At 47.0% G+C, this 27,528-nt stretch overlaps 1 protein-coding gene across 4 annotated transcripts in view; it reads right to left on the bottom strand.

Moving 5' to 3' along the window:
- Positions 1 to 1,844: 1,844 nt before the first annotated feature.
- The window catches only part of LOC147425121 (uncharacterized), a 76,252-nt gene continuing 50,568 nt past the window's right edge, over positions 1,845 to 27,528 (bottom strand). Inside the window, exons 3-7 of one of the 4 annotated variants that reach the window (XR_015186454.1) lie at positions 25,512 to 25,771; positions 24,210 to 24,338; positions 3,410 to 3,487; positions 3,237 to 3,336; positions 1,845 to 2,036 (exon numbers count right to left, since the gene is read on the bottom strand). Coding sequence is in view for 1 of the 4 variants with exons in the window: in XM_086500419.1 (XP_086356545.1) it covers positions 3,313 to 3,336; positions 3,410 to 3,487; positions 24,210 to 24,338; positions 25,512 to 25,771 (491 nt within the window). In the remaining 3 variants the exon portion in view is untranslated. Of the gene's footprint in view, positions 2,037 to 2,321; positions 2,612 to 2,750; positions 2,960 to 2,988; positions 3,337 to 3,409; positions 3,488 to 24,209; positions 24,339 to 25,511; positions 25,772 to 27,528 lie in introns of those variants that run through there. The other 3 variants (XR_015186456.1, XR_015186455.1, XM_086500419.1) reach the window with 3 other exon arrangements.

Genomic DNA, 27,528 nt, shown 5'->3' on the forward strand with positions numbered 1-27,528 from the left:
ACCCAACATTTAACGTGCATGCTACTTGTCATTCTCACATTGAAATTGATTTAGCACATGTAAATTAGGTTGATACATTGTTTCTTCAATCATGACGCATACCTAGGCTCCTCCATTTGTATAAACTTTGCTCGCCTTTCTTCCATGGCAGATATTTTCTACCTTCTAAAGTTGAGCCATACAACCATCAACCCTTACTTTTTGCACACTTGCTTATGTCAAGTCGTTCGAATCCCAGAGTTCAACTATAAGAGCCGACCATGACCGAGTTCAAAATCGTCCAACCAATTGGACCTTCCTCCTTTGTCCCCTCACCTTTCCTTGCTTGCTTGCTGGAAGATATACCTTTATCTTCCCTCTTTGTCCCCTTAGCTCTTCCTACCATCTACCTCCCATCTTTGAGCTCTTGCCCTCCTCTTGTTAGCCATGATGTTCACTTCTATATCTTCTTCACCTTCTTGAGCGACTCCCAAGACTCCTAAAAAAGAATATCCTTGCTACAACCGAGCTTCACCTCCACCTCCATGGTTTTTTTCTAGATTATGACTTTCTCTTAGATTCAATGCATAGATTCCACTCTTGTTGCAAAAAAGAACATTTAGCACATATAAGACTCCTCTCCCCACAATTATAATGTTGAAGATGCTCCATGTAATTCCTATTTCGATATCCTCCTTACACTCATCAAACTTGTTGTTGAAAAGCTTGCATTATAAAATTCAAATTACCAACTTGTTCAGATAACCTTTGCACTTCTTAATAAAAACCATCATATCATATAGCTAGCTGAAGTCCTCTCAAAACCTCTCCATTCTCTCTCTCTCTCTCTCTCTCTCTCTCTCTCTCTCTCTCTCTCTCTCTCTCTTCACGCATGTCATGTAAAAGAGGTTGCACTTCATGACCATGTGTAACATGCTCTTATCAAGCATATGCATGCACTTCCCTTTTGCTCCTTACAAGATCTTACCTTCTTTCGTTGATAAAATACACGCTTCTTTTGCATCCCATTAAAAACAACGTTCTTCAACTCATGCATTACAAAATGAACACGTCCTTCTCGAAGGAGTTTGGAGCTTGATTCTTGCCCAAACGTTGCTTAAACCTTCACCGCCAAGCAAAAAACCTTCTAATATATTGTTCCATACCTTTACTTTCTTTTTACTTGATCTTACATACCTCTTTCCATAAATTTTAAAGAATGTCGACCGATCGAAATTCGTCGAGCATAACTATCTACAAATCTTTGTATCTGTCATCTCCCCTTTTTGCCAATCTCTTGTACGTCTTCCACGAGCAAGCTCACCATCCATTGTAAGCATCTTCATTTTGATTGCTTTGATGTGCAACAAGTTGAACTTTTTGCAGAAACTGATCCGCATCTTTGCCTACTTCTCCTCGAAATGGCTTAAATCTCCAACTTGTCATTGTCTTAAGTTGATTATCGAATGGTTTTCAAACTGATAATCAAAGCAAATTGCTCTAGGGACACTAGAAAATAAGATACTAGTAAATGATGGCCTCTATGACACCGCACAACAAGATCATAATGAAAACACCAAAAGTTAAGAGACAATCCAAAACCAAAGGTTGCTTTCTCTGAACCAAAACTCGCTTTAAAAGAAAATTGCTCATCTCCCCCGGGTTTACACCAGAACATTTTATATTTGTAGATGGTGACCTCTACCACACCGCACAACAGTACCATAATGAAAACATCAAAAGCTAGAGACAATCCAAAACCAAAGGTTGCTTTCTTTTAACAAAAAATCCCTTTCCATGCAACAAGAGGAAACAATTAAATGCAAATAGCCCATTGATTGCAATCCCAAGAAGAAACACCAGTCACACCCAAATATAGAAAACATTACCATACCCATATCCAATGATCACCGGCTATATGACGTACATATAGATAAGAAAGAAATACGAGGAAATAAATAACATGGCATTCAAACTTGTCTTAGAATGCAATGTGGTTGGTTTACAATTTCTAAGAGTTGTTAACAGCATCAAATAACACACCGAACCATAGACACCTGGAACAAGAAGCGGAAAAGAGATCAACATGGCCATCTAATACAAAATTGGATTGCTTTTTGCAATGAAATAGATTTAGAATGGTTTCTTATAGTTATATTATAAAGTTTAGCAGTTTTTAGATCTCCAACAGAGATCTTAGTCACACTGAACAGGAAATAGAAACAAGATTGGCAAGGCCGGCTAAGACGAAAACAGCTTGCTCTTTGCAATGGAACGGATTAAAAACGGCCTCTTGTAGTTAGATTTTGTAAGTGACTTTCAAAAATTCAACGAGAAACAGGTGACGTTGGAAACGGAGTTTCCATTTTGAAAGGCCCCGAAAAGAAAATTCCTTGTGACTATGATAGAGAAATTGAGCAGCCTACAAAACATTTTGTTTGTCTATAAACCCAAATTTGTATTAGCTAAGCACCTAGCCCAAGTCAAACGTATTCTCAAAAATTAACCTTGACCCGATTGCTGCAAATATCTTGAGCTCCCTTGGGACTGCTCAGCATGATCTGTATTCTGCATTTATTTTGCTACTGAGAAAGTCCGTTGCAAATACCGTTCATACATCCCATTCTAGCCCCTGATTAAACACGGTGAAAAGCCACAATGGCCTACATAAGAGGTTGAGAAAGAGTGTGTATGACGCACTACTCAATGCCCCTCGTTATAGAAATGGGAAAGCAAATAACTTTTATCTCTCAGAGTGGCCTACATATACAAAAAGACAATGCTTAGTTAGCGACTCCCTTAGAATTAAGAAGAAAAAAAGCTTGCCATCATTAACTTGCCATGTGGCACTAATCGGCAAGCTTCATCCAACGGTCTGAAATCGATCCCAAGAGTCCAATGCTTTACTAATGCTTTATGTGGGCCAATAATGCAATGAATGTGCAAAACCTTTTCACCTTTGCACCTGATTAATGAAGTCCTAAGCATATTCCTCATATCAGTAGTGAAGACAACAATGTAAGATATGACATAAACATACATCACAGACCGAAATGAAGGCTCCTCAAACATCAATACACAGCCAGAACCTCAAGCTCATGAATCCTTGAAACTTCAAAACAACAAATTGCCTTCCTGCAAAGAATGCGGAAACACCTCTAACAAAATACCTCCACACCCCAGATATTTTGACAACTTTGCACAGCAAGCCAGAAGTCCAGTTCATTTTCGTGAGACTGCTCGCAAATTGGTCATACCTTTTTCCATTCAGATGACTGGTCGTCCAGCAGGCACAAGTACCTTCAAAGCACATCTGTACGCCCCTCTGTCTCGCTAGCCATTTCCACTCTTTTTTGCCTGACACCCACAAGTATCAAACAAGAGAAAAGATACCAAGCATGTGATCAAGAAAGTAGCCTTAGCTTTCAACCTTCTTTTTTGTGCGCCTTCGCTGTCGCTGCCGACCCGAGGGTTTTTTCCTTTTCAGGGTATGCTTTGCAGCCTCTTTCTGTCCAAAGTTAATCAAATAACTCAAATTTGCACTAAATCAAGCAGTTGCTCAAAGGCACGAAAGCTTAGAGGAAACCTATACACACAGCATGCCAACAATTGAAAGGTTACCACCCTGTAGAAAAGCATGATTTTGTGGCCCAAGTACTTTGCAATTTGTATAAAGATTATGTGGATCCACAAGTTTGATCACATATTTATTATCTCAAAGCTTTACAAAAGATATGCAAATGCAAAAGCAACAAGTGAAGTTTGAGGAAACACATTGAGCCTGTACATACAGTTGAAAACCTTCAGCTCTTGACTGAACTTTAAAGGAAAATTAAGTGTCACAACAATGACACTTCTAATGCACTAACAATTGAACTGTATCTAGATTCTAAGGTAGAGGAGCCAGTACATGGACGGGCCCCTCTAGTAAGCCGGACCATACCCAACTATAGAAACACTTTCAGCCCATAAACTCGACGAGAATTCGGACGCCAAACGGCTAGCAAATTTGAAATAGGTTGGTCGCATCGCTCTGTCTGTAACCAATATAGTTTATTCAAAATATAGGAAAAGCGGTGTAGGCAACCCTCGCCCTAGATCTCAAAGAACATGGGGAGTGCAGACTTCGAGCAAGCAAGAACTGCGATGAGGGATCCAAGATAGATTCACAAAAGCTCGCTGCTGCTGCACGCTCCCCCCCCCTTGCGCCTTCGCTGCCCCTCACCCCCCCCCCACGCTGCTCCCCCTCGCCCTCGCGCTGCCTCCCCCTGCCCCCTCTCGCCCTCACGCTGTCTCCCTCACCCAGCCCAGCCCGCCACCTCTGCCCCCTGCTGCCCGCCACCCTCACCCCTAGCTGCCCCCTAGCCCGCCCCCCCCCCCCCCCCCCCCCCCCATTCCCTGGCTGTTTTCTCCCTCCCCCCCCCCCCCCCCCCGCAGCCTTTGTACCCTCGCTCGCCTCTTTATCCTTCCCTCCATCCCCCCCCCCCCCGTTCCTCTTTGTCCCCGAAGGTTTTCTGCACCTGGCTCTGCAACATTTTTTCTTCGGACAAGTGTTCGGCGTACTCGGTTGCAGTTTTTCTTCACCGTCCGCTTCTTCGACTCAGTAGTAGACACAGATGGAGGCTCCAGCTCCGCCACAGAGGGACTCGCCTGAAGCCCCCTCGCCCGACCCCGCTGAGCCCACCATTCGACTTGCTCTTTCGCCGACAGAGCAAGCGAGCCTTGCCGCAGAGGTAGAGCGCTTGCAGGCGACTTCTGTCATGTGCAAGGTTCTCGGCACCCGTCCTAGCAGAGGAGAGCTGCGAGACCTTCTCCAAGCCCGCCTTCTCGCAGAGGTGGGCAAGATTTTGGATGTCCAGATCCTCGGACGGGGGTACTACCAGATCGAGTTCGAGACTTCCGAGATGGCCTCCAAGGTCATAGCTATGAGTCCACTGGCCATCCGAGCATCACGCGCCTACTTTCGACAGTGGCGACATGGTTTCGACCTGACTTCGGATGTGCTAGTAGAGGAGGCAGACATCCCCATCTCAGTCTGCTTTCCGGGTTTACTGAGGGAGTACCTTCCACTTCTCTCCAGGATTGGCTCCGCCATCGGGACTGTCCTGGAGACACCTCGTACGGCAGCATCAGTAGCTGCCAAGGCGGCTGGCATCCCTTCAGTTCGAGTTTTGGTCAGAGATACCCACAAGCTCCCGAAGGTCATCCTTCTGCCTCGGGTGAGTTGGGGTTGGTTTAGACAGAGTGTGGAGTACTCGGGTCTCCAGAACCAGTGCTTCATTTGCAGAAAGATGGGCCACCTAGCGAAGGCCTGTCCACGGAGGAGGCCTCGACCTGCACCTCAGCCTCAACCCCAGCCTACCAAGGCTGGGCCGCAGCCACAGACAGCGGCACAGCGCACAGATTCTGAGCCACCCTCCGAGCCTGGGGCTCCAGCGGAGGAGGGGTGGCAGCAGGCCCGTGGCCGTCGACGCCAGGGGCCACAGCGACAGCCTGGCACTCAGAGTGGCCCTCAGGTGCCTACTCAGCAGCAGTGGGTTCCCACGAGGAACCGCTTTGGTCCACTTGAGCAGGAGGAGTCCCCTATGCCAGCCTCCACTTCCGCTTCACCCTCGCCAGCCACCCCACCTCCAGATTTGCCCTCTTCCTCCTCATCCCCTCCCCCGCCCTCTGCTCCCGCCCACTCCCCACCTTGCCCCCCTGTCTCTATCGCCCCACCCCGCTTCTCTTCTCCTCCGCCCCCCCTGCTCCTTCTCCCCCTCCTCCTGCTTCAGTACCACCGTCGACTCAGGAGACTGGTCCCTCGCAGGCGGCTAGGAGATCTCTTGGCAGCGCCTTTGCCACGAGTCGCCTAGCGAGAGAGGGTCAGCCATTCTTGCAGCCCCCTCTGCAGATTCAGACATCTTCCCTTGCAGCTATCCCTCGTGGTCTGACGAGCATTGACCTCCGACGCCGCTGGGATTTCTTCGATTACGGATTCACTCGCTTTCTCGGCGATTCCGCAGCAGACCACGAGGCAGTCTGCTTCAGGGTCCACGCTCTGTTTCTCGCCGCTAGGGGGATGGAGGCCCTGGACTCAGCAGTTGGTTTCTCCTTTCCCCTCTATGGTAGGATCGAGACAAAGTGGTCCCTCGACTTAGTGGTGGGATGGTTGCATACACAGGTTCTCGAGTTCTCTCACCACATGGGAGAACTTGGAGTTACAGATTTGCTGCAGACTTTGTGGCCACTGGCCAAGTTTGCGGTGACACCTCCAGACTCAGCAGGATGTAGGCACATTGTGGTGTACTTTTTTGCTGATACGCAATGTTTGCCTTGCTATGTATACATTCATGAGGACTCCTGGTCAGAGGAGGCTGCTTTACGCACGGCTCGCTCTGCTTGGGCTTGGGCCAGGCACTCACTACAGGCTCGCCTATCTAGAGGACGCTCGGATGCGGATTACTCCCCATCCAAGCCTGCCTCGAAGATAGCTCGAAGATAGCCCGTCTTGCTGTTGCGGCAGCATCTGTTCTCTCTCGCTCCCCATGAGGATCGTCTCGTGGAACGTGAAGGGATTAGGTGGGCCCCAGTTTCAGCGACAGCGGGGCCGATTGCTTCAGGAGCTTCAGCGTTGCCTTGTGGGAGGAGAGATTGATCTCCTTATGCTTCAGGAGCACCATTTGTCTGAGAGCCGCATTCGGCGATGTGGTCAGACTTTGCGTGGACGTTATGATACCTTTTGGTCAGCTGCTTTTGGACCTAGAGGCATCCAGGGTGGGGTATGTATCACTATTGCGGACTCATTGCAGCAGGCCATTGTGGGCAAAGGGATTATTGTGCCAGGCAGGGCTCAATGGATTACTTTGCAGGTTCAGGGTGGCCTTGTGGGCTTCCTGAACATCTATGCGCCCAATGTGGCCAGTGCTCGTGCAGAGTTTTGGTCACAGATTGTTGAGTCTTTGCCACAGGTTGACCATTGGTGTGTAGGAGGGGACTTCAACATGTTGGAGGACCCTTGTGACAGGATCGGAGGCAGCCATGCTACTGTGCATGGAGTCGAGTTAGCAACTTGGGAGAGGTTGTGTATGACTCTGAGGGTCTCGGATACAGGCAGCATTCTGGCTTTGTGAGGCCTCCAAAGAGTCTTGCCTTCTCTAGATCAGACCGCAGAGTGGGAGGAGTGAATCTATCGCGGATAGATCGCTTCTACACTAGTGACCACTTCAGTGACTTGGGGGGATCAGTGGGCATCCTGGCAGGGACATCCTTCTCGGACCATGCACCAATGATCCTCACAGTGGCAGACAGACAGAGGAGTGGGAGCACGATGCTTCGCATCCCAAAGCGGGTCTTGTTGGACTCAGCACTCAGAGAGAGGGTAGAGGCTCTCTGGACAGAGGGCATGGACAGCCAGGCTCTACCTGCAGACAGAGTGGCCTTAGGCCTAGCTCAACTTAGCCACTTTTTTCTCCAGGAGTCTCTGGCTCGACGGGCTGCAGCGAGAGAGGAGGAGCAGCGTCTCAGACGCGGCATTGCTTCACTACAGAGGATGCAAGAGTAGCATCCAGACAGTCCCTGGTTGGAGGAGCAGTTACAGCAGGCTCGACAGGAGCTTGCTTGCACAGAGGAGAGGTGCCATGAGTTTGCCTTTCACCGACAGGCATCTCAATGGACTCAGGTGGGTGACAGAGTGACAGGTGCCTTTTTTGAGGCAGTGGGACCTCGGCACTCGCATGCATAGGTCAATCAGCTGAGGAGACCCGATGGGTCAGTTGTTTGTGAGCCTGAGGATATGCGTGCAGTTGCTACTGACTTTTACCGTGAGCTATTGTCGGTTGAGCCCCAGTCAGAGAGACAAGATGCATGCAGGGAGCAGGTTTGGGCGCAGATGCCTTGTCTTGTGACTGAGGAGATGCGCCAAAGGCTAGAGATACCTCTTCAGCTTGAGGAGCTGCACACGGCTCTTAGGGCCCTCCCGCGTGGTAGCTGTCCAGGTGAGGATGGGCTGACTCCCAGCTTTTTCTTGGAGTACTGGGACCTGCTTGGCCCAGATCTGTGTAGTGCCTTTCAGTACATTCTACACACAGGAGTGATGCCGGATAGCATGAGTGAGGGTCTGATTTACCTCATCCCAAAGGAGAGTGGCTCCTTGGATGAGATTCGACAGTGGCATCCCATCACCATCCTCAACTCAACCTACAAAATTCTTGCCAAGGCTCTGAGTTTGAGGATTCAGCCACTTTTGGAGAGCCTTATACATGGGACTCAGACAGGTTTTGTCAAGGAACGCAGTATCCTTGACAACATCTTCACTTTCTGGGAGGCTTCTGCCCTGGCACGTCTCCGTGGGGAGGACCTTGTGATTCTTCTTCTCGATTTTGAGAAGGCATACGACAGAGTTGACTGGGACTTTCTAGAGGGCACGCTTCGCAGGATGGGCTTCTCAGATGCTTGGATCAGAGGGGTGTCAGCTTTGTACAGACAGCCTCACAGTCAGGTGCTTTTGGCAGGAGGTAGAGGTGAGCGCTTCATGCTCACACAATCGGTCAGACAGGGTTGTCCTCTTGCCCCCTTTCTCTTTCTGTTCTATGCGGAGGCGATGAGCAGATTTTTGGTGTCACAGCAGGTTGGTTTGACGGGCTTAGCACTCCCTATACAGGGAGATGAGCTTCTGGACGCTGAGTTTGCCGACGACTCAGCCTTGTACTTAGAGGGCCAGGAGGCCAATTTACACAGATATGGGCAGGCTTTGGAGACTTTCTGCTGTGCATCGGGCGCACTGATCAACTGGAGAAAGACAGTGGCTTTCTCGGTTGGCAGTGCTCCTGTGCCAGATTGGATGCCAGGAGAGGGTTTCAGGTGGATTCCTCCAGGGACTGCAGTTCGGTACTTGGGTTGTCAGGTTGGTTTGGATTTGTCCCCAGAGCAGCAGATTACTCCTCTTCTCCTGTCCATCAGGAGAAAGCTGTTACATTGGAGCAGCGAGCTCAGCACGACTTTCGCTGGCTGGTAGAGTAGTAGTTGCCAACCAGGTGTTGTTGGCGACTATGTGGTACATCACTTCTTGCTAGATCTTCTCGAGTTCTTGTATCATCCAGGTAGAGAGGCTGATCAGGAACTTCCTTTGGTCAGGTCGCGACACTCAGATTGACCGAGCCAAGGTGGCTTGGTCAATCATCACACTTCCTTGTTCTCAGGGAGGGCTTGGGATCATTGATCCAGCACAGCAGAGCAGAGCCCTTCTTGGGAAGTTCGTCGTCAGGGGACTTCTTCCAGGCGAGGAGCCCTGGAAGGAGTTCTTGCTGCAGAGGCTTCGTGCCAGGGTGCCTCAATCAGGGGGCCCTTGGCAACCTTCGACCAGATGGATCTTTACAGAGTTGCGCCAAGTTGGTTTGAGCAGGAGACTGGAGGACCGATTCGCTCTGAGTTTGCTTCGTTCTTGGGAGCTCTTACGGCGTGGCCTAGAGCAGAGACAGCCGACGTGCACGGAGGAGCGCCTACGGCAGCCCCTCGTCTGGAACCCCATGGTTAGCACTCAGAGAGGCCACTTGGTTGGGAGTAGGCCTCATGTTTCTTGGGGTCCCATGGCAGCAGGTCCAGCGCGCTCTCTAGGTGACTGACTAGAGTTCACAGGTTTGTCAGAGGAGGTGCAGGCTGTCCAGCTACAGGGCATGAGAGGGGTTCAGAGCATGTGTCACGACATCTCAGAGTAAGTTTCAGCTGAGTGGCTCACGCCTCTCGAGCCAGTAGCACCCCGGTGGATGGGATCCTTCACACGACTGGAGGTTCTCATTTCAGTCAGGGCTTGCTCAAAGACTGTCCCAGCCCTGTTCTTCGAGCCTCAGGGTGGGGGACGATTACAGCGAGTTGCAGTAGAGGCCCCGCAGGTAGCAGAGTGCTGTTTCCAGAGGATCCGAGTTGTGGGCATCTGTGGGAGGACTTGCGTCATAGACCTTGACCCAGCAGCTCTTGAGACAGGACACTGGAGGCTACGGGCTTGGGAGTACTGTCCATTGGCACGAGTACAGTGGGATCCTGGTGAGTGGCTATGGAGGGACCCCTTCTCTTCTGCAGACCACCCAGGAGTCCCTTTCTTTCAATACACTGTTCGGCTTGGACATCATATACTTGCAGCACAGAGAGAGGCCCGCCCCGCTGCAACACGTCATTGGCAGGAGGAGGGCCTCACAGTCGAGTTCTTGGCAGCTTTTTGGCAGAGGCTGTGGGACTCCAGACAGCCGAGGCGCGTCACTCTGTTCCAGTGGTTGGTTGCACACAGAGCCACAGCAGTAGGGAGCTGGCTTGTGCATAGTCTCTCGGCCGCATGTACAGCCTGTGACCGGTTGGTGGAGAGTCAACGTCACTGTCTTTGGGACTATCCCTCGGCCCAGCAGGTGTGGCTACGAGTTCTTCGGCTAATGCCTGCCCTCTCCACGGCTCGACAGTACACTTGGGGGGCAGCGGCTTGGTCCACCCTCACGGGCCCGGCACTTCAGTTTGAGCTATCTTCCACCAGCAGGATGATAGTGATACACGGGGGGCGACCTACACTCCAGCCTGCTACAGATCTTACTCCACAGGAGTGGTGCAGTGAGAGAGAGGAATGTTGGGAGTGTTGGGAGCTCATCAACGGCTTAGCTCTCTGGTTCATCTAGCGGGCCCGCTGTTTCCGCATCTTTGAGGCTCGCCCTGTGCCACCAGCAGAGACTGTTCGTGACTTTTGGCTAGAGCTGATCCATACTCTCAGAGGACAGCTTGAGGGACTACAGGGCAGCTCCGACCGCATGCGGGAGCGCCGCGAGGCTTTCCTTCGACTCTGGCGCCCTGGGCCTTTCTACACCATGGTCCAAGGGGTGCTCAGATGGCACTACTGTCCACCTGTGTGGCTCTTCCCTCCTCCCATCTCTTGATTTAGCCCCATTGTATATATGCTGTTTTTTCATTGGGAGAGTCTCCCCACCATGCTTGTTGTAGCCCTCTCCTGCAGAGGTGGATGTAGCCCTATGGGCAGTTTTCATTAACTAATAGAAGGATCTTTTTCTCGGAAAAAAAAAAAATATAGGAAAAGCCCAAATCGACAAGTAAATGGAAGTACTAGCTATACACACGTGCACTGATCAGAATGACATAAACAATTCCTCTTGGAGAACAAACTGCGATTTTTCAACCACCTACTATTCTTACTGGTGTTAACCAATTCAGCTTTTCAAATTAGTACACTACCAGAGCAAATATTTGTTGAACGTCTAGTGTTGGCATCGGCAACAGAATTGCCTCATCCCTTTGAGGAACAAGACTTTACCTTGGTATTGAAACTGAGTTCATGTTGAAGTTATGCATCTCATGTGAATGTGCCCCAATTTTTAGCCTATTTATTTAGTTATTTGTTTCATGGATTTGAAAAAAATTATTTGGGCTGGGTCGGGCAACTTCAGTATATACGGGCCCTTGGGGCTATCACTTTGTATCTGTCTCATAGTTACATGGGACGGCGAGTTGGGGTCGGGGACGGGGACGGGGACGGGGACGGGACAGCAAAAGTCAAGAAACAGGGACGAGGGTCGGAACGGCAAAAAAAAAGAGAGTTTTTTTGGCATTTTTTGACCTACACACATGCCACACACATAGAGCATCACTTTCACCACAAATTTACACTAAATAGACCAAAGAACACGAGTCATATAGGCGGAAATGTGCTAATAAAACATCGATGGATACAAAATGAAAAGTGCATGCCACAAGGGCTCAAGAGTCAAAAAGACTAAAGAACTTAGGACAAGCCTCAAGGATAACAAAAAGTACAAAGGGCTATGTAGTAGGTAGAGTCGTAGACTCAAGAGTCTAGACTCGAGAGTGATCAATGATCATCAAACTCAAGAAGTGCTCGCCTCTGCTGAATCTCCATATTGTCGTCATAGTCGAGGTCGTCAGTGACGTATGAGGCCTCGGCAAGCTCGCATTGAGCCTCGAAGTCCTCCTCTAGCTCCTCCAAAAGTGTATCGGCCATAGATGGATTCTCTTGTGCCATCTCCCACTCACTGAAGGGATCTGCCTTGTGTGTGACGCTCTTCGCAAGCATGCGCAACTTAGAGCTCACAAACACCAAATCATTGGCCCTCTCAACCCCAAGGCGATTCCTCTTCTTAGAGGCAATGTGGATGTACACACTCCATAGTTGCTCCAAGCAACTAGTGGTACATGCTTGGCTAAGCACACGAACAGCCAAGCACTGCAAATGCTAGTTGCTACATACTTGGCTAAGGACACGAACAACCGAGCACTGCAAATGTGGGCCATCTCCTCCATAGTCCTCCCACCACAAAACCGAGCCAATCTTGTTGCGATCAAGCTGTGCACCTACACATCCATAGGACCCTTTCTTTTGCCTGTAGTTGAGTAGCTAGTCTCTACTCTTGCGCCTAGTGTCACTGCTAGGCTCAAGGCGCTCCAATGCAAGCCGCCATCCTTTCCTCACCTCCTTGTCGATCTCTTGACGCCTTCCCTGAAACTAAGGGTCAAGCACATAAGCTGCCGCATGAAGTGGAGAGTAGTATCCATTCCACCTCGACTCACACAAGCCATGAATCTCCGCATACTGAACAGGGTCAGGCACAAGCTTCTCAAGTGCCTCTATCATCAGATCCATGGCTTCGTAGACTTTGCCAATGCATGGATGCAAGCCATCCACAACTCGAAGTAGGTGTAGAATATGCTTGACCATGGCGTCAAGAGTCTTCGCCTCCTCCCACCAAGCGGCGTCGTCGGCCCATTCTCGGCATTTCAATCCTATTGCTCATGTAGACTCCGGCATGGCCTAGAACTCATCAGTGAGAAAGAGGCCCCTTAAGGCTCCGCCACATGTAGACAAGCGGCCTAGCATAAGCCAATTGAATGCAAATCTTGTCTCTGAATATTTGAGCAAGGACAAGTGGCTCCTCTTTGAGAATTCATGGCGCACTTTTTGATGGTTGAGCACAAAGGAGACAATTCGAGAGGCGTTACCAATGGTGGGTGAAATCCATGACAAGTTCCCTATGTCCTTGAGGAGGTTATTGAAGCAATGCGCCATATAAAATGTGACATGGATGCTGGGATACATGCCCTCAATGATAGCCCCGGCTGCCCTATTTGACGCCTCTCCATCTGCAACCATACAAACGACATTCTCCGGGCCGGTGATCTCTATGGTGCTTGTCCACTCCGCAGCAAGCATCTCCGCGGCCTTGCCACTATCGGATGCATCATGTGACTCCACAAAGTACATCTCTCCCCGAGAGTAGGCCACCACTCCGTGGATGGACCGCTTGCGGGTGTCGCTCCATCCATCTACAAGGAGAGAGACGCCATTGGTCTCCCACATTGTTGCTTGGGCCGCTTGCTCCATGGCAAGCTTCTCTTTGTCAAGGAGGGTGGTGCGAAGCCTCTCCGATGAAGGTGGCACATAAGAGGAGCCATATTCCCCTATTTTCGTAACCATGGTTCGAAAGATGGAGACCTATCCACACAAAATAGAGCATGTTGTGTTAGTATGGAGAGTCGAGAGTCGAGAAGTTAGAACCCATAATGAATACAAAATGGAAGATTGCAATGTGCATATGCCAAGGGTCACCGCGAAGCATGGAAGGCAATGTGGTCGTGGAAGAAGAATCGGGCAACCGACCTATCCACCTCTTCCTTCAATTTAGGATTCCAATTTTCGATCAGGGTGCTTTGGCGATGCGCAACGGAAGAGGACGGTGTAGATGCATTTGTCTTAAAGGTTTAAGAGATGTCGTCAAGGTTGGCTTGCCTTTGCTCTCGCGGTGTCGCCGTGGCGGAGGGATCAACGGCAACAAAACGGACAAGCACCATAGAGATCACCGGCCCAGAGAATGTCCTTTGTATGGTTGCAAATGGAGAGGCGTCAAATAGGGCAGCCGGGGCTATCATTGAGAGCATGTATCCCAGTATCCATGTCACATTTTGCATGGCGCATTGCCTCAATAACCTCCTCAAGGACATAGGGAACTTGTCATGGATTTCACCCACCATTGGTAACGCCTCTCCAATTGTCTCCTTTGTGCTCAACCATCAAAAAGTGCGCCATGAATTCTCAAAGAGGAGCAACTTGTCCCTGCTCAAATATTCAAAGACAAGATTTCCATTCAATTGGCTTATGCTATGCTGCTTGTCTACATGTGGCGCAACCTTAAGGGGCCTCTTTCTCACTGATGAGTTCCAGGCCATGCCGGAGTCTACATCAACAAACAGGATTGAAATGTCGAGAATGGGCCGACGACGCCGCTTGGTGGGAGGAGGTGAGGACTCTTGACGCCATGGTCAAGCCTATTCTACACCTACTTCGAGTTGTGGATGGCTTGCAGCCATGCATTGGCAAAGTCTAGACTCTACGAAGCCATGGATCGGATGATAGAGGCACTTGAGAAGCTTGTGCCTGACCCTGTTCAGTATGCGGAGATTCATGGCTTGTGTGAGTCGAGGTGGAATGGATATTACTCTCCACTTCGTGCGGCAGCTTATGTGCTTGACCCTGAGTTTCAGGAAAGGCGTCAAGAGACCGACAAGGAGGTGAGCAAAGGATGGCGGCTTACAGTGGAGCGCCTTGAGCCTAGCAATGACACTAGGCGCAGATTAGACACGAGCTACTCAACTACAGGCAAAAGAAGGGCTCCTATGGATGTGTGGATGCACAGCTTGATCGCAACAAGATTGGCTCGGTTTTGTGGTGGGAGGACTATGGAGGAGATGGCCCACATTTGCAACCCTTAGCTGTTCGTGTCCTTAGCCAAGCATGTACCACTAGTTGCTTGGAGCAACTATGGAGTGTGTACAACCACATTGCCTCTAAGAAGAGGAATCGCCTTGGGGTCGAGAGGGCCAATGATTTGGTGTTTGTGTGCGCATGCTTGCCAAGAGCGTCACACACAAAGCAGATCCCTTCACTGAGTGGGAGATGGCACAAGAGAATCCATCTATGGTCGATACACTTTTGGAGGAGCTAGAGGAGGACTTCGAGCCTCAATGCGAGCCTCCCGAGACCTCATACGTCGCTGACAACCTCGACTACGACGACAATATGGAGATTTAGCAGAGGCGAGCACTTCTTGAGTTTGATGATCATTGATCACTCTCGAGTCTAGACTCTTGAGTCTACGACTCTACCTACTACATAGCCCTTTGTACTTTTTGTTATCCTTGAGTCTTGTCCTAAGTTCTTTAGGCTTTTTGACTCTTGAGCCCTTGTGGCATGCACTTTTCATTTTGTATCCATCGATGTTTTATTAGCACATTTTCGCCTATATGACTTGTGTTCTTTGGTTTATTTAATGTAAATTTGTGGTCAAAGTGATGCTCTATGTGTGCGGCATGTGTGTAGGTCAAAAAATGCCAAAAAAACTCTCTTTTTTTTTGTTGTTCCGACCCCGTCCCTGTTTCCTGACTTTTGCCGTCCCGGTCCCCTTCCCGTCCGCGTTCCCGACCCCAACCTGCTGTCCCATGTAACTATGATTTAAAGGCCTTCATGAAATGGCACCTGTGACATCATATCTTACTCCAGTCTCTTGAGATCTGTTTATACTCTCCTCCTTACAAGTGAGGGGATGTCCCCCATAAATGGACATAATTAATTAAAAACCAAGTGTCTTGGTTTAATGCCAAGCAACCAGATACACAGGACGCACAGGCTGATACCTCGACAGACCAATGATCAGACAGTTAACGGTTGGCGGCAGGTGCCTGGCCGCCGTCGACAGGGGCGGGCTCGCCCCACTGCTCCCCCTGGTGGCCGACCTTCTGTAGCTCAACACCACTGGGTTCCCACTGGGAACCGTTTTGACCCCCTTCAGCAGGACCCACCTGAGGAGGCCCCATCCACTTTGATGAGTCCGCGGCGGTGTGTGCAAGTGATAGAGCACGCGAGGAAGTGCAGGGTGTGTACCTTGCAGAGGAGGCACTCTTTTGCAGAAGGGGAGCGCTAGCAGAACGAAGAGGGAGAGAGAGGGAGCGCTACTCGTTAGCTGGGGGGAATAAGTAAGTGAGTTAAAAACTCACATTCCCTGTATAGGACCAATTTAAAGTTAGTGGCGAAGCTCAATGTGAACTTGGCCAAAGGTTAGTAACCTTTAAAACATACATTAAAGGGGACCATTTATGCCTTTAACCCAACAACCTCCCACTTAAAAGCATAAATGGCGCCTTTAAGCTACGTGACTCCCACCATCTCTATGCATAGATGATGTTGTGCTTTGGATAAGCACTTAGTGAGAGCATCTGCTGGATTTTGTGATGTATGGACCTTAACCAATGTAATAAGGCCATCCTCGAGCACTTCTCGTAGGAAGTGATACCGCACATCAATATGCTTTGTGCGTGCATGAAACATGGCATTCTTTGCCAGACATATGGCACTCTGGCTATCACAACCAAGCATAGGTGCCTTGGCAGGCAAACCAAACTCACTGCATAGGCGTGCTAACCAAATAGCTTCTTTGGAAGCCTCAGTTGCTGAAATACCTCTGTCGTAGACAATGCAACAATCTTTTGCAATCTAGAACACCATGAAACAGCACCTCCCGCAAGGGTAAACACATAGCCACTTGTGGATTTCCGTGTATCCACATCACCAACCATGTCAGAGTCACAAAATCCCTTCAACTCCATTGGTCCTTTACCATAGCAGAGGCATTTGTTTTTAGTCCCTTTCAAGTACCTCATAATGGACTTCACTGCATCTCAATGCAACCTGCCTGGATTAGCCATAAACCAGCTCACAACTCCCACTGTATGGGCTATGTCAGGCCTAGTAGCAGCCATAGCATACATAAGTGAAGCACAGTTGAAGCGTAAGGCACACTTTGCATGTCATTGGCTTCTTCCTTTGACTTAGGACAATCATCCTTGGAGATTTTGACATATGGTTGTGATGGCACACCAAGAGGCTTTGCTTCAGCCATGTTAAATCTGTCCAGCACCTTTTCAATGTACTTTTCTTGCGACAAATACAATAGGCGCTTGTCTCTTTGCCTTGTAACACGCACTCCAAATATATGTTCAGCTGCCCCATGGTCTTTCATTGAAAATGCAGATTTCAGTTGCCCTTTAAGAGCATCAACAATGCTTCTTTTCTTTGCAGCTATCAACATATCATCAACATAGAGCACAAGAATGATAGGGTTGCCATCCTCATCACGTTTGGTATACAAGGTGGTAAGGTACGGTACGTATTGTACGTAGTACCGAATGGATAGAGTTGTTAGGTACGTAAAATTCGTAGGTTTTTTTTTTTAATTCCAAAAACCTACAATACGGTCTATACTTGATAAAAAATTCATAAGTATCACTCCAAGGATGTTAGTTCACTATTCTATAAACCAAGACAAAGCTTTCATACGAGTTCCTGATCGTGCTTGCCCTCCTATATTCACCACCGCAATGACGCTCGTGTGTACTCTATAAATGCAATTTGTGTCGAAATGTCTACAAAACTAGGTGTTGGGATAAGGCTAAAGAAGGGCAAACCAAAAATTCCTGCCACAATAGGGTTTATTTCCACATATTACCCACAGCACTGTGGCCCAAAAAAACAGTACGAATCCGTACGGTACGGTACGTCCACGTACGTACGTACGGATCCTACCTTGGCGTAGACTATACAAACAATGGTCTGCATGGCTTCTTTTATAACCACGTTTAAGCATGAAGCGATCAAACTTCTTATACCACTGTCTACATGATTGTTTCAACCCATACAAGCTTCTATTGAGCATACATACCATATGTTCCTTGCCAGGAATAACAAAACCCTTGGGTTGCTTCATGTAAAGCTCTTCTTCCACATCACCATGCAAGAAAGCGGTATGTACATACATCCATTTGGTCCATTTCCAAATCAAGAGCAGCCACTATGGCAAACAATACACGCAAAGTGGCCATCTTCACAACAGGAGAGAACACTTCCTAAAAGTCTGTGCCCTTGGTTTGAACATATCCCTTTGCAACTAGCCTTGCCTTATACTTGGGTTTTGCATCAACTGTCTTGATTTTATACACCCATTTGTTAGAAATAGCCTTCCTTCCTTTGGGCAATTCCACCAAATCCCAAGTATGACATGCAAAGCTTTAATCTCTTCCTGCATAGCAAGCTCCCACTTGTCGCTTTGCTCACATGTCTTTGCCTCTTTATACATAAGAGGCTCTCCCTCATCTGTCAACATAATGTAATACAAAGAGGGATCATATCTGCTCACAGGCCGTCTTTGACGAGTAGACCGCCTCACCCAATGATCCACATTATCCAGCAATGGGTTTACATCAGGTGGCATGATAAAATCATCAACAATGGGCTACTGTACATCATTTTCAGCATTGTTTCGTGGCTGCAAATGCCCTTCAAGAGCCTCAATTTGTTGCCCAACATCATCTGGCTCAAACAAAACTGGATCATCTACATTTTCAGCCATATATGGTGCATCTTGAGGGTCAAAAATAGGTCCAACAGGTGGCTGGTCATGCTGAAATTTGACCCTTTTATGGTCATGCTTTGAGGCACAATTGTTTTGAAGCAACCTTGCCTCATTAAAAACAACATTCCGGCTGCGTACAACCCTTTTTAGCTGAGGTAACCAAATCCTGTAACCCATTTCGCCTTCTTCACCATATCCCATGAAAAGGCCTTTAATGGACTTGGCATCTAGTGTACTCCTCAACTCAGGTCTAACATGCACAAAAGCCTCGCAACCAAAAATGCGTAAGCGATCATATGAAGCAGGCTTGGCAGACCAAACCTCTTCAGGAATGTCACCTTTCAAAGACATGTGAGGGGATCGATTGCATATATGCACTGCAGTTTTCAAAGCTTCTCCCCAAAATCCATGAGAGAGATTAGCTGTGGACAGCATGCATCTCACCCTCTCACAAAATGTCCTATTGAATCTTTCAGCCACACCATTAGAAGAGGGGCTGTATGGCACAGTAAGCTCCCTCTTAATGACCAAATTTTCACAAAATTTGTTAAATTCAGCACTTGTGAACTCCCCCCATTGTCCGTACGCAAGCATTTTAGCTTTCTACCTGTTTGGGTGGTCACAAATGCATGAAATCTCTTAAACGCAGCAAAGGCTTCATCCTTAGATTTAAGGAAATAAACCCAAATTTTCCTAGAATGATCATCAACAAAGGAGACAAAATAGCATGCACCTCCCATAGACTTAGTAGACATGCTACATACATCAGAATGTACAAGATCAAGCACACAAGATTTACGAGAGACACCAGAGTAATAAGAACACTTTACTTGCTTGCCATATTGACATTCATTACAAAAGTCAAGCTTTGTGCCTTTAGCATCAAGCTTGTTCAAAGTACAAAGCTTAGAAAAGCCCTTTTGGCTCATATGGCCAAGCCTCTTGTGCCACAACTCCATATGAGAGTTAATTTCAGCCAATGCAAATAAACTTGCCTAACACGGCCTTTCCATACATGCAGTAAAGTGTCCCTTTCTTTGTGCCCTTCACAATCAGCCTTGAGCCTTTAGTCATTTTCCATGATCCTCTCTCAAACAAGATGCTGTAACCATGCATATCCATCTGACCAACAGAAAGCAGACTCTTCTTGATTCCCGGCACATATCTAACATCATGCAAGACAAGCTCATTTGTGCCATCTATGGAGAGATGCATAGTGCCAATACCCTCAATGGGACATGCATGATTGTTTCCAAGGTATAGATGGCCACGCTTGCCTGCATCAAAAGTAGAGAAACACTCCTTGATAGGAGTCACATGAAATGAAGCACCGGAATCAACAATCCAATTCTAGGATAATGCATCATTAACAGTCAACAAAGCATCAATAAGATCACTCTTGGTGATCTGCATGTCCTGTGAATGAACATTAAGAGAGGCATCAAAGTCATAGGCATCATCATTTGACAAAGTGGCACACAAGATGTCCTCTACATCTGATAGCTCCTCAATCACAACACTAGAAGCCACATTGGCCTTCTCTTTGTCCTTTGAGCTATCTTGTGCACCTGTCTTGACTTCCTTCTTGTCTTTCTTTTTGTCTCCGCCATTCTTTTTCCGTTCTAACTCAGCTTTATAGTAACTGCAATCGGGTTTCTTGTGACCTTTCCTGCCACACTGATAGCAAGTCACATCACCCTTGCCTTTGCTGGCATTTCCCCTTTCCTTACTCTTACTCTTACTCCTTTGTGCATAGACATTCTTCTTCTCTGTCCTGCCTCTAACCATGTTGGCAGAGCTGCCTCCCTCTCCACTTGCTTTCCTCCTGATTTCCTCATTCAAGATAGAACCCCTAACACCATCAAAGGTCAAATTGGGGTTATTAGACAATGAAACCACCAATGTTTCCCATGACTCAAGTAAGGTCATAAGCAAGAAGATAGCTTTCAGCTTATCATCAAAAGGGGGTAAGCCTAAATCCTGTAACTGCGACAAAGTACCTTCGAACAACAATAAGTGCTCTGCAACGCTCTTGGACTCATCTAGTTGCATGCCAACAAGTTTTCGCATCAAATGCACTTGATTGACAGACATTGTATTCTCATGCATTCCCTTTTAACTTCTCCCACACATCAAAAGCACTTGAGAGACCTTTCACATCAATGATTGTCTCATCAGTCATGGCCATTTTAATGTATGTAACAGCCTTTCTGTTCAGGCTAACCCATGCTTCATCCGTCATATTCTGTGGCTTTACCTGTTCAAGTGCCCCTTCACAATCCTTAAGAAATAGGATTCCCTGGATCCTGTCTTTCCAAAGGTCGAAACTTGTTTCATCAAACCTCCTAATCTCGAAGAGATTCTTCACATCCGAAGAAGATGAGGCCATAATTGCACGAATAAGAGGGCTAATACGCTGGATTTTTGGGCAAAATACACAAAAAACGGAGTATAGCCTCTCAGACGTGTGCACTACAGCTCCAAATGGTCACAGGAGCAATTTGGGGTAAAATAGGTCGATTTGGGCACAAAAATCAATTTCTGAAATTTATGCCGCGCAGAAAATTTCAGCGAGCGAATTTGTGCTCAAAAACAACAAATTTAGTTGTTTTTAACCTCACAGAACATACATAAGACTAATTGCACAGACTTTAGAAGCATGTAAGAGCAAAAGCCCCAATTTGTAGCATCAAATTGTACAAAATTGAACCACAAATGGTCATACATAGCCAAAATTTATCAAAAGTGCGTAGATTGCATCAATTTACACTTTCCCCAATGTAGTCGCATCATAAAAACACTTGCAAAAACCTGCGTAAATCTGAAATTTGCTGAAAACGCCTGTTTTGGGACCTGTTTTTCGGCAATTTCAATGTTTTCGGGTAGCGGGGACTTAGCAAAAGAGCTCCCACACCTTAATACATCATTTGCAAAACCTGTATTTTGCTGTCATAACCTGTAATTTGCTGATTTTGACCTAATTTTAGCCTGTTATAGGTCAATTTGACTGGCCGGGAGCTCTCTAGTGTCCGTGGATGAGTCCTTTGGCGATGAAATAACAAAATCTCGCGTGAAAGTTGACCTCCTTGGCTGAAAATCAGTGTTTGCAGGTTTGGGAGCAAACCCTAATTGGGCTCTCGTACCGATGAGCGTGCGACGGTGTGTGCAAGTGATAGAGCACGCGAGGAAGTGCAGGGTGTGTACCTTGCACAGGAGGCACTTTTTTGCAGAAGGGGAGCGCTAGCAGAACGAAGAGGGAGAGAGATGGAGTGCTACTCGTTTGCTGGAGGGAATAAGTAAGTGAGTTAAAAACTCACATTCCCTTTATTAATATGTATAGGACCAATTTAAAGTTAGTGGCCAAGTTCAATGTGAACTTGGCCAAAGGTTAGTAACCTTTAGAATATACATTAAAGGGGGCCATTTGGGCCTTTAACCCAACACACTTTAGTTCCTCCACCACCACCTCCTCCTCCCTCAGACGGTGCCGCCCCACCTCCACCTTCGCCTCCCGCCCCTCCTCTCTCCCCGATGGGGCCCACAGCCTCATCTCCCAACCCCTCCTCCTCAGACGCAGGGTACTCGACGCGTTTCTGCCGCGAGGCATTCTCTTGGTAGTGCTTTCACTCAACAAGCCATGTGGCTCGAGAGGGACAGCCCCACCTGAGGCCGCCTTTTTTGGTGCAGACTTCTCCCTTTGCAGCAGTCCCTAGAGGTTTGACTAGCTTCGACATTCGCAGACGCTGGGACTTCTTCGACTACAGCTTCACTCGGTTTCTGGGTGACTCTTCTCCTGACCTAGAGGAGGCTAGCTTTCGAGTCCACGTCCTCTTTCTTGCAGCTAGAGGCACTGTGGCTCTGGACACAGCGGTGGGTTTCTCCTTTCCATTATGTGGTAGGGATCTCACAGAGTGGACCCAGCACACAGTCCTTGACTGGCTCCAGATTCAAGCTACTGAGTTCTCACACCACACAGGGGACTTAGCGGTGACAGATCTGGTGCAAACACTTTGGCCTCTTGCCAAGTTCAGCGTGACACCTCCGGATGCAACGAGTTGCAGGCACATTGTGATGCATTTGTTTGCTAACACTCAGTGCCCTCCTTGTTATGTATTTGTGCATGAGGATTCTTGGACAGAGGATGTAGCCCTTCGCGCTGCACGCTCGGCTTTCGCCTGGGCGGGACAGTCACTTCTTTCATACTTGTCTAGAGGTCGTTCGGATGCTAATTACTTCCCATCCAAACCGGCCTCAAAGATAGCGAGGTTGGCTGTTGCGGCAGCATCTGTTTTCTCTCACTCACTCCATGAGGATCATCTCATGGAATGTGCAAGGATTAGGAGGGCACCAGTTTCAGCGTCAGAGGGGTCGGCCGAGTCAGGAGCTATAGACATGCCTTGTGGGTGGTGAGATTGGCATTCTTATGCTACAGGAGCATCATCTTTGTGAGAGCCGCATTCGACGATGTGGTCAGATTTTGCGTGGTCGTTATGAGACGTTTTAGTCAGCTGCATTTGGACCTGGAGGCATCCAGGGTGGGGTATGTATGACTATTGCGGACTCTTTGCAGCAGGCCATTGTGGGCAGAGGGATTATTGTGCCAGGCAGGGCTCAGTGGATTACTATGCAGGTTCAGGGTTGCCTCATGGGCTTCCTAAACATCTACGCGCCCAATGTGGCGAGTGTACGTGCACAGTTTTGGGCTCACATTGTAAAGTCTTTGCCGCAGGCAGAGCAATGGTGCATTGGGGGAGACTTCAACATGTTGGAGGACCCCACTGAGAGGATTGGAGGTAGCCATACTACTGTGCATGGAGTTGAGTTGGCAGCTTGGGAGAGGTTATGTATGACTGTGGGTTTCAGATGTGTGGCAGCATGCTAGCTTTGTGAGGCCACTTGACAGCCTGGCCTTCTCTCGTTCGGACCGTAGAGTGGGAGGAGTGAATCTATCTCGGATAGATCGCTTCTACACTAGTGACCACTTCTGTGACTTGGGTAGGTCAATTTGCATTCTGCCTAGGACTTCTTTTTCGGACCATGCACCAGTGATCCTCACAGTGACAGATACACAGAGGAGGGGGAGCATGATGCTTCGCATCCCTGAGAGGGTTTTGCTGGACTCTGCGCTCAGAGAGCGAGTGGTGTCTCTTTGGACAGAGGGCTTAGACTTGCAGGACTCTCCTGCTGACAGAGTGGCCTCTGGACTTGCTCAGCTTAGTCGACTATGGGAGAGTCTCCCCCCTTATGATTGTTGTAGCCCTCTCTAGAAGAGGTGGTTGTAGCCCTATGGCCAGTTTCATTGACTAATAGAAGGATCTTTTTCTTGGGAAAAAAAAAAACTCAAAGAAGACATTGGAAACAAACAACAAGCTACCTTGTCAGTTATTCCAGAAGACAAATTGTAGGCTAAAACATTCTCCGAGAACAATCCAAAGAAACCCATGCCATCTTAGGGACTTCTTGCCTTCTACCTCTGCATAATGCTAGCGAGCCTAACGTCCAGGCCCTCCTCACACCAAAGTAATTAGCATCACATAATGGTACCAGCTCACTTATTGCGAAGCCCAAAGTTCTTGTCTATATAGAAGACAATGCCGTCTACATTTGCTTAGTTAGAAATACACAATTGGCTACTTAGAAATTCATCCATTGGATATTTAGAAATACATAAAAACAAAAAGCCAAGATTTAACGAATAATATATTCACGGTACGGTGAATAGCACTCAATATATAACGAGACAAACAACAATCTGCATATGTCAAGATATCCTAATGTATGTTTCACCTCAAAAGATGCAAGAATCCTGGCGTGTCTTTCAGCATGCGTTTCTCCTTGTTCCTCCTCTTCTCCATCACTGTTCAGCATCACTTTTAGCCTTCCCTCACTCATAAGCTTCAAAGACCGAGCATGTTTCTGTTTTATTCAGAGCAGTAGCCTTATATAACCATGTCTTCGCATGTGAATATCAACTGAAATACTTAATAAATCATGTGATGAAACATTCAAAAGAGGAAAAACAAGGCCATCAAACCCGGAATTTTTATCAAGCAAAGAAATACCACAGGCATGCTACTGTACATAACAATCATAAAAGCTGTGTCCCTCCCACAGAGGAGACTATCAGAAAAGAAGCAACCAAGCGCTATCATCAGAGTGGCAAAACTAGACGTAGAATATATACAAAGAAATTATACTGCTATCACTGCTAACAAGGTAAAAACAGGACTACATTGCAGTGCTGCTTACAATAAGAACCACAGCTTATTACTAAAGCAACCACTGTCCTCTCCAAGGAGGGGACCCAGTCCTCATGACTCAAGCAAGACAAGAAACGCTTGACCTAATTAACTGAGGTATTCTAGTAAGTAAGCAAATGGTTACTAGACTCTAACCTCAAGCTTTGAAGAAGTATAAAAAATTGAGATTCCTGGCAGTAAGCCAGCCATTAAAGGAGTGCACTGTTTTTCTGAAAACTAAGTCTTGTAGTGAGAAACTAAACAGGCCATGTTGACAGTTGTTTGCGATTTATAGCCAATATCGCATACACTAAATGCCGATGGCTATGCATAAACGTATGTTAGGTTGGTATCAGGATATGTTGGCCTCTCTATCCTCCTGATTCTGAAACTCTAAATCTGCATAAATTTTCAGCCCTGCCAAGCCCATCGTCATATCCGTAACAATAAGCATAAACAAAATTACGAACTATCCTCATACGCATGTCAAGATTTTGTGAGTAAGCAAAAACATGTGACACATATACATAGGTACATGAAGAGCACTTTATGTTCTAAGAAGCTAGTTGATGCACAGTTATCTTATGAACAATAAATGAGCATTGGAACATTGTGTACTTCAGTAAGTAATATAATTCAAATCAGGGTTCCACGCTTGTCCCTGATTTTCCCTGGAAAAACCTTATCAGAATGCATGATTGTAGTCATCTGAAACTAATCCAGGCTTAAAGAGAGAACTATTACAATCCAACCTCTCTCATCAAACAAAACACAAACTCTGATGTGTTTCACTCCAGGTCAACTTCGCCTTAATTTTAAAATATTATCCTTAAAAACAGAACTATGTTACCTTGGACACTAGATGAGCTTGCATGCTATCCCTTGACAAACAAATTGTTTTTGGACACAACCTGCACTTCAAAACCTTTTTGCAGGACACCACACATTCATCGGCAAAGTCGGAAGCTTCCTCATTCAATGTCTCTGCCACCAAGTCTGCCCACTGATTGGATAGATCAGATTTTGGGCTTTTTTGCTTCTTTTTCTGCTTGGTTTTTGGATATACATCATCGTTGTTCTTATTGTCTAAATTTTGAAACACCGGTTCTCCTGCACACAAACATTGATGAGCCTCCTTAAAACTTTCTTCTGGGTCACACATGGATGCTAGGTAAGAAAAATACAGTAAAAAACAGATGCACCCAAAATGCTGAACTGCTACACATAAAAAAACATAAAGAGAAACCATAGAATCTTTTGTATGAACACTTAGAAAATACTGGAACCAACTCAGTAAATACTGGTGTTAAGTACATATTATGGCCTTTGGAAGACACTTGAAAAGCTAAATGAGACAAAACCGGGCTACTTGGGTTTTGTTTAAATTTGATACATGAGTTGTCAAACGATGGTTTGGAAACACACATCGGTACATATCATACAAAATGGTATGCATCAACCAGTCCAAGCAACCTTGGTCCTCAACAAATGCCAGTAAAATAACATTGCAGCCTTCCAGAATATCTACAGACTAGAAAGAACACTGAAGATTTCATTTTATTTTTGGCCAGTGGCAGATTTTCAGATGCACTCAATGTGTCTATAGCTAGCTTAACCCTTTACGCACACTGCCACCACAGCACATGAATGTAAGACTACTTATTCGCTTCCGGAATTAGATTTGGGGAAACATTGTGTAAAGATAGTGATCTATGTGCATCAATAGCTCTAGAATAGAAGAGATAACTAGTTTCATTGTTTTGTATTTGAGTGTTCAACGTGAACTATGCGAATGTAGATCCGACCTCCAATTCCAATGTGGATTATGATTCGTGTGCATACATGCTTTGTGAACGTATTGTCGTGTGGAGATGGTCATTGGCATCTCTCCATGAAATTTGACAAGGGATGTGAATATGATAGTAACGAGATTTAGTGAATCAAGACATCCGTGAAAGATCAGCACGGTTTAGATGTGCTTGCTCAAAAAGTTACAACGATCATGATTCATATTTGAGATCTCGACGAGGATAATGATGTGAATGTGATGTGATTGTTCAATGATTGGTGTCTTTGTGCAAGTACTAGATGTGTGTAGTCTAGTGCATGGGTAGTCAGTTTCTACTGAGCTAGTTTCTCTCATTTGTCAATTTTGCAAGCATAATCAAGGGCGATTACTCTTCTTTCAAGAGGGGGGAATGTCACAAATGTGATGACGTGGCATTTTCACTTAAAAGGGCCTACGTAAGTGCCCAAAAGTGGCCAAAGTCAATTGGAACTAATTTTCACATGAAAAATTGACGACGTGGCATGTTGTACGGACATCCCGAAAGTTGCAATGGATTTCTAGGGATTTGCCTTGTGGATGCCAACTTTTCATATCTAATGCTTTTTGGCCTTGGGCCTTTAAATATGAGCCTTGGGGGCCCTCTCTGGCAGCCTACAACGCGCAGATTGTAGAGGAGGTGCTCCCGGGTCGTTGTACTTTGCGAACCATCAATAAAGAAAGAAATATCAAAAGTGGCGCCAATTTTTGGGGCCAGTGCATCTAGAAGTAGAACTCCGCTCCTTCGTGTAACAGACTTGGACACTCCAAGCGAGAAATCAATAGCAACACACGAACAAAAACTTCAAAATCACTGAACTTTAATAGAGAGAGAGAGAGAGAGGCAGAGAGTCGACACGGCCCGATGTAGTTCCGTGCCCAGAGGTATTGGCCCAAGAGTCTGGCGCACCTTTCGGTATTTCTTTATCATTAATCATTGCCAAGTACAACTCCCGAGGGACCTCTGCTCTCAAACTCTGCATCCAGATGCTCTGCAGAGTGAGGCCCCAAGGGCTCTTTTATTCTTACAAGGACAACCTAC

This window comes from Adiantum capillus-veneris, chromosome 25 (genome assembly GCF_014529385.1).
Source record: "Adiantum capillus-veneris isolate H3 chromosome 25, ASM1452938v2, whole genome shotgun sequence".
NCBI classification, from domain to species: domain Eukaryota; kingdom Viridiplantae; phylum Streptophyta; class Polypodiopsida; order Polypodiales; family Pteridaceae; genus Adiantum; species Adiantum capillus-veneris.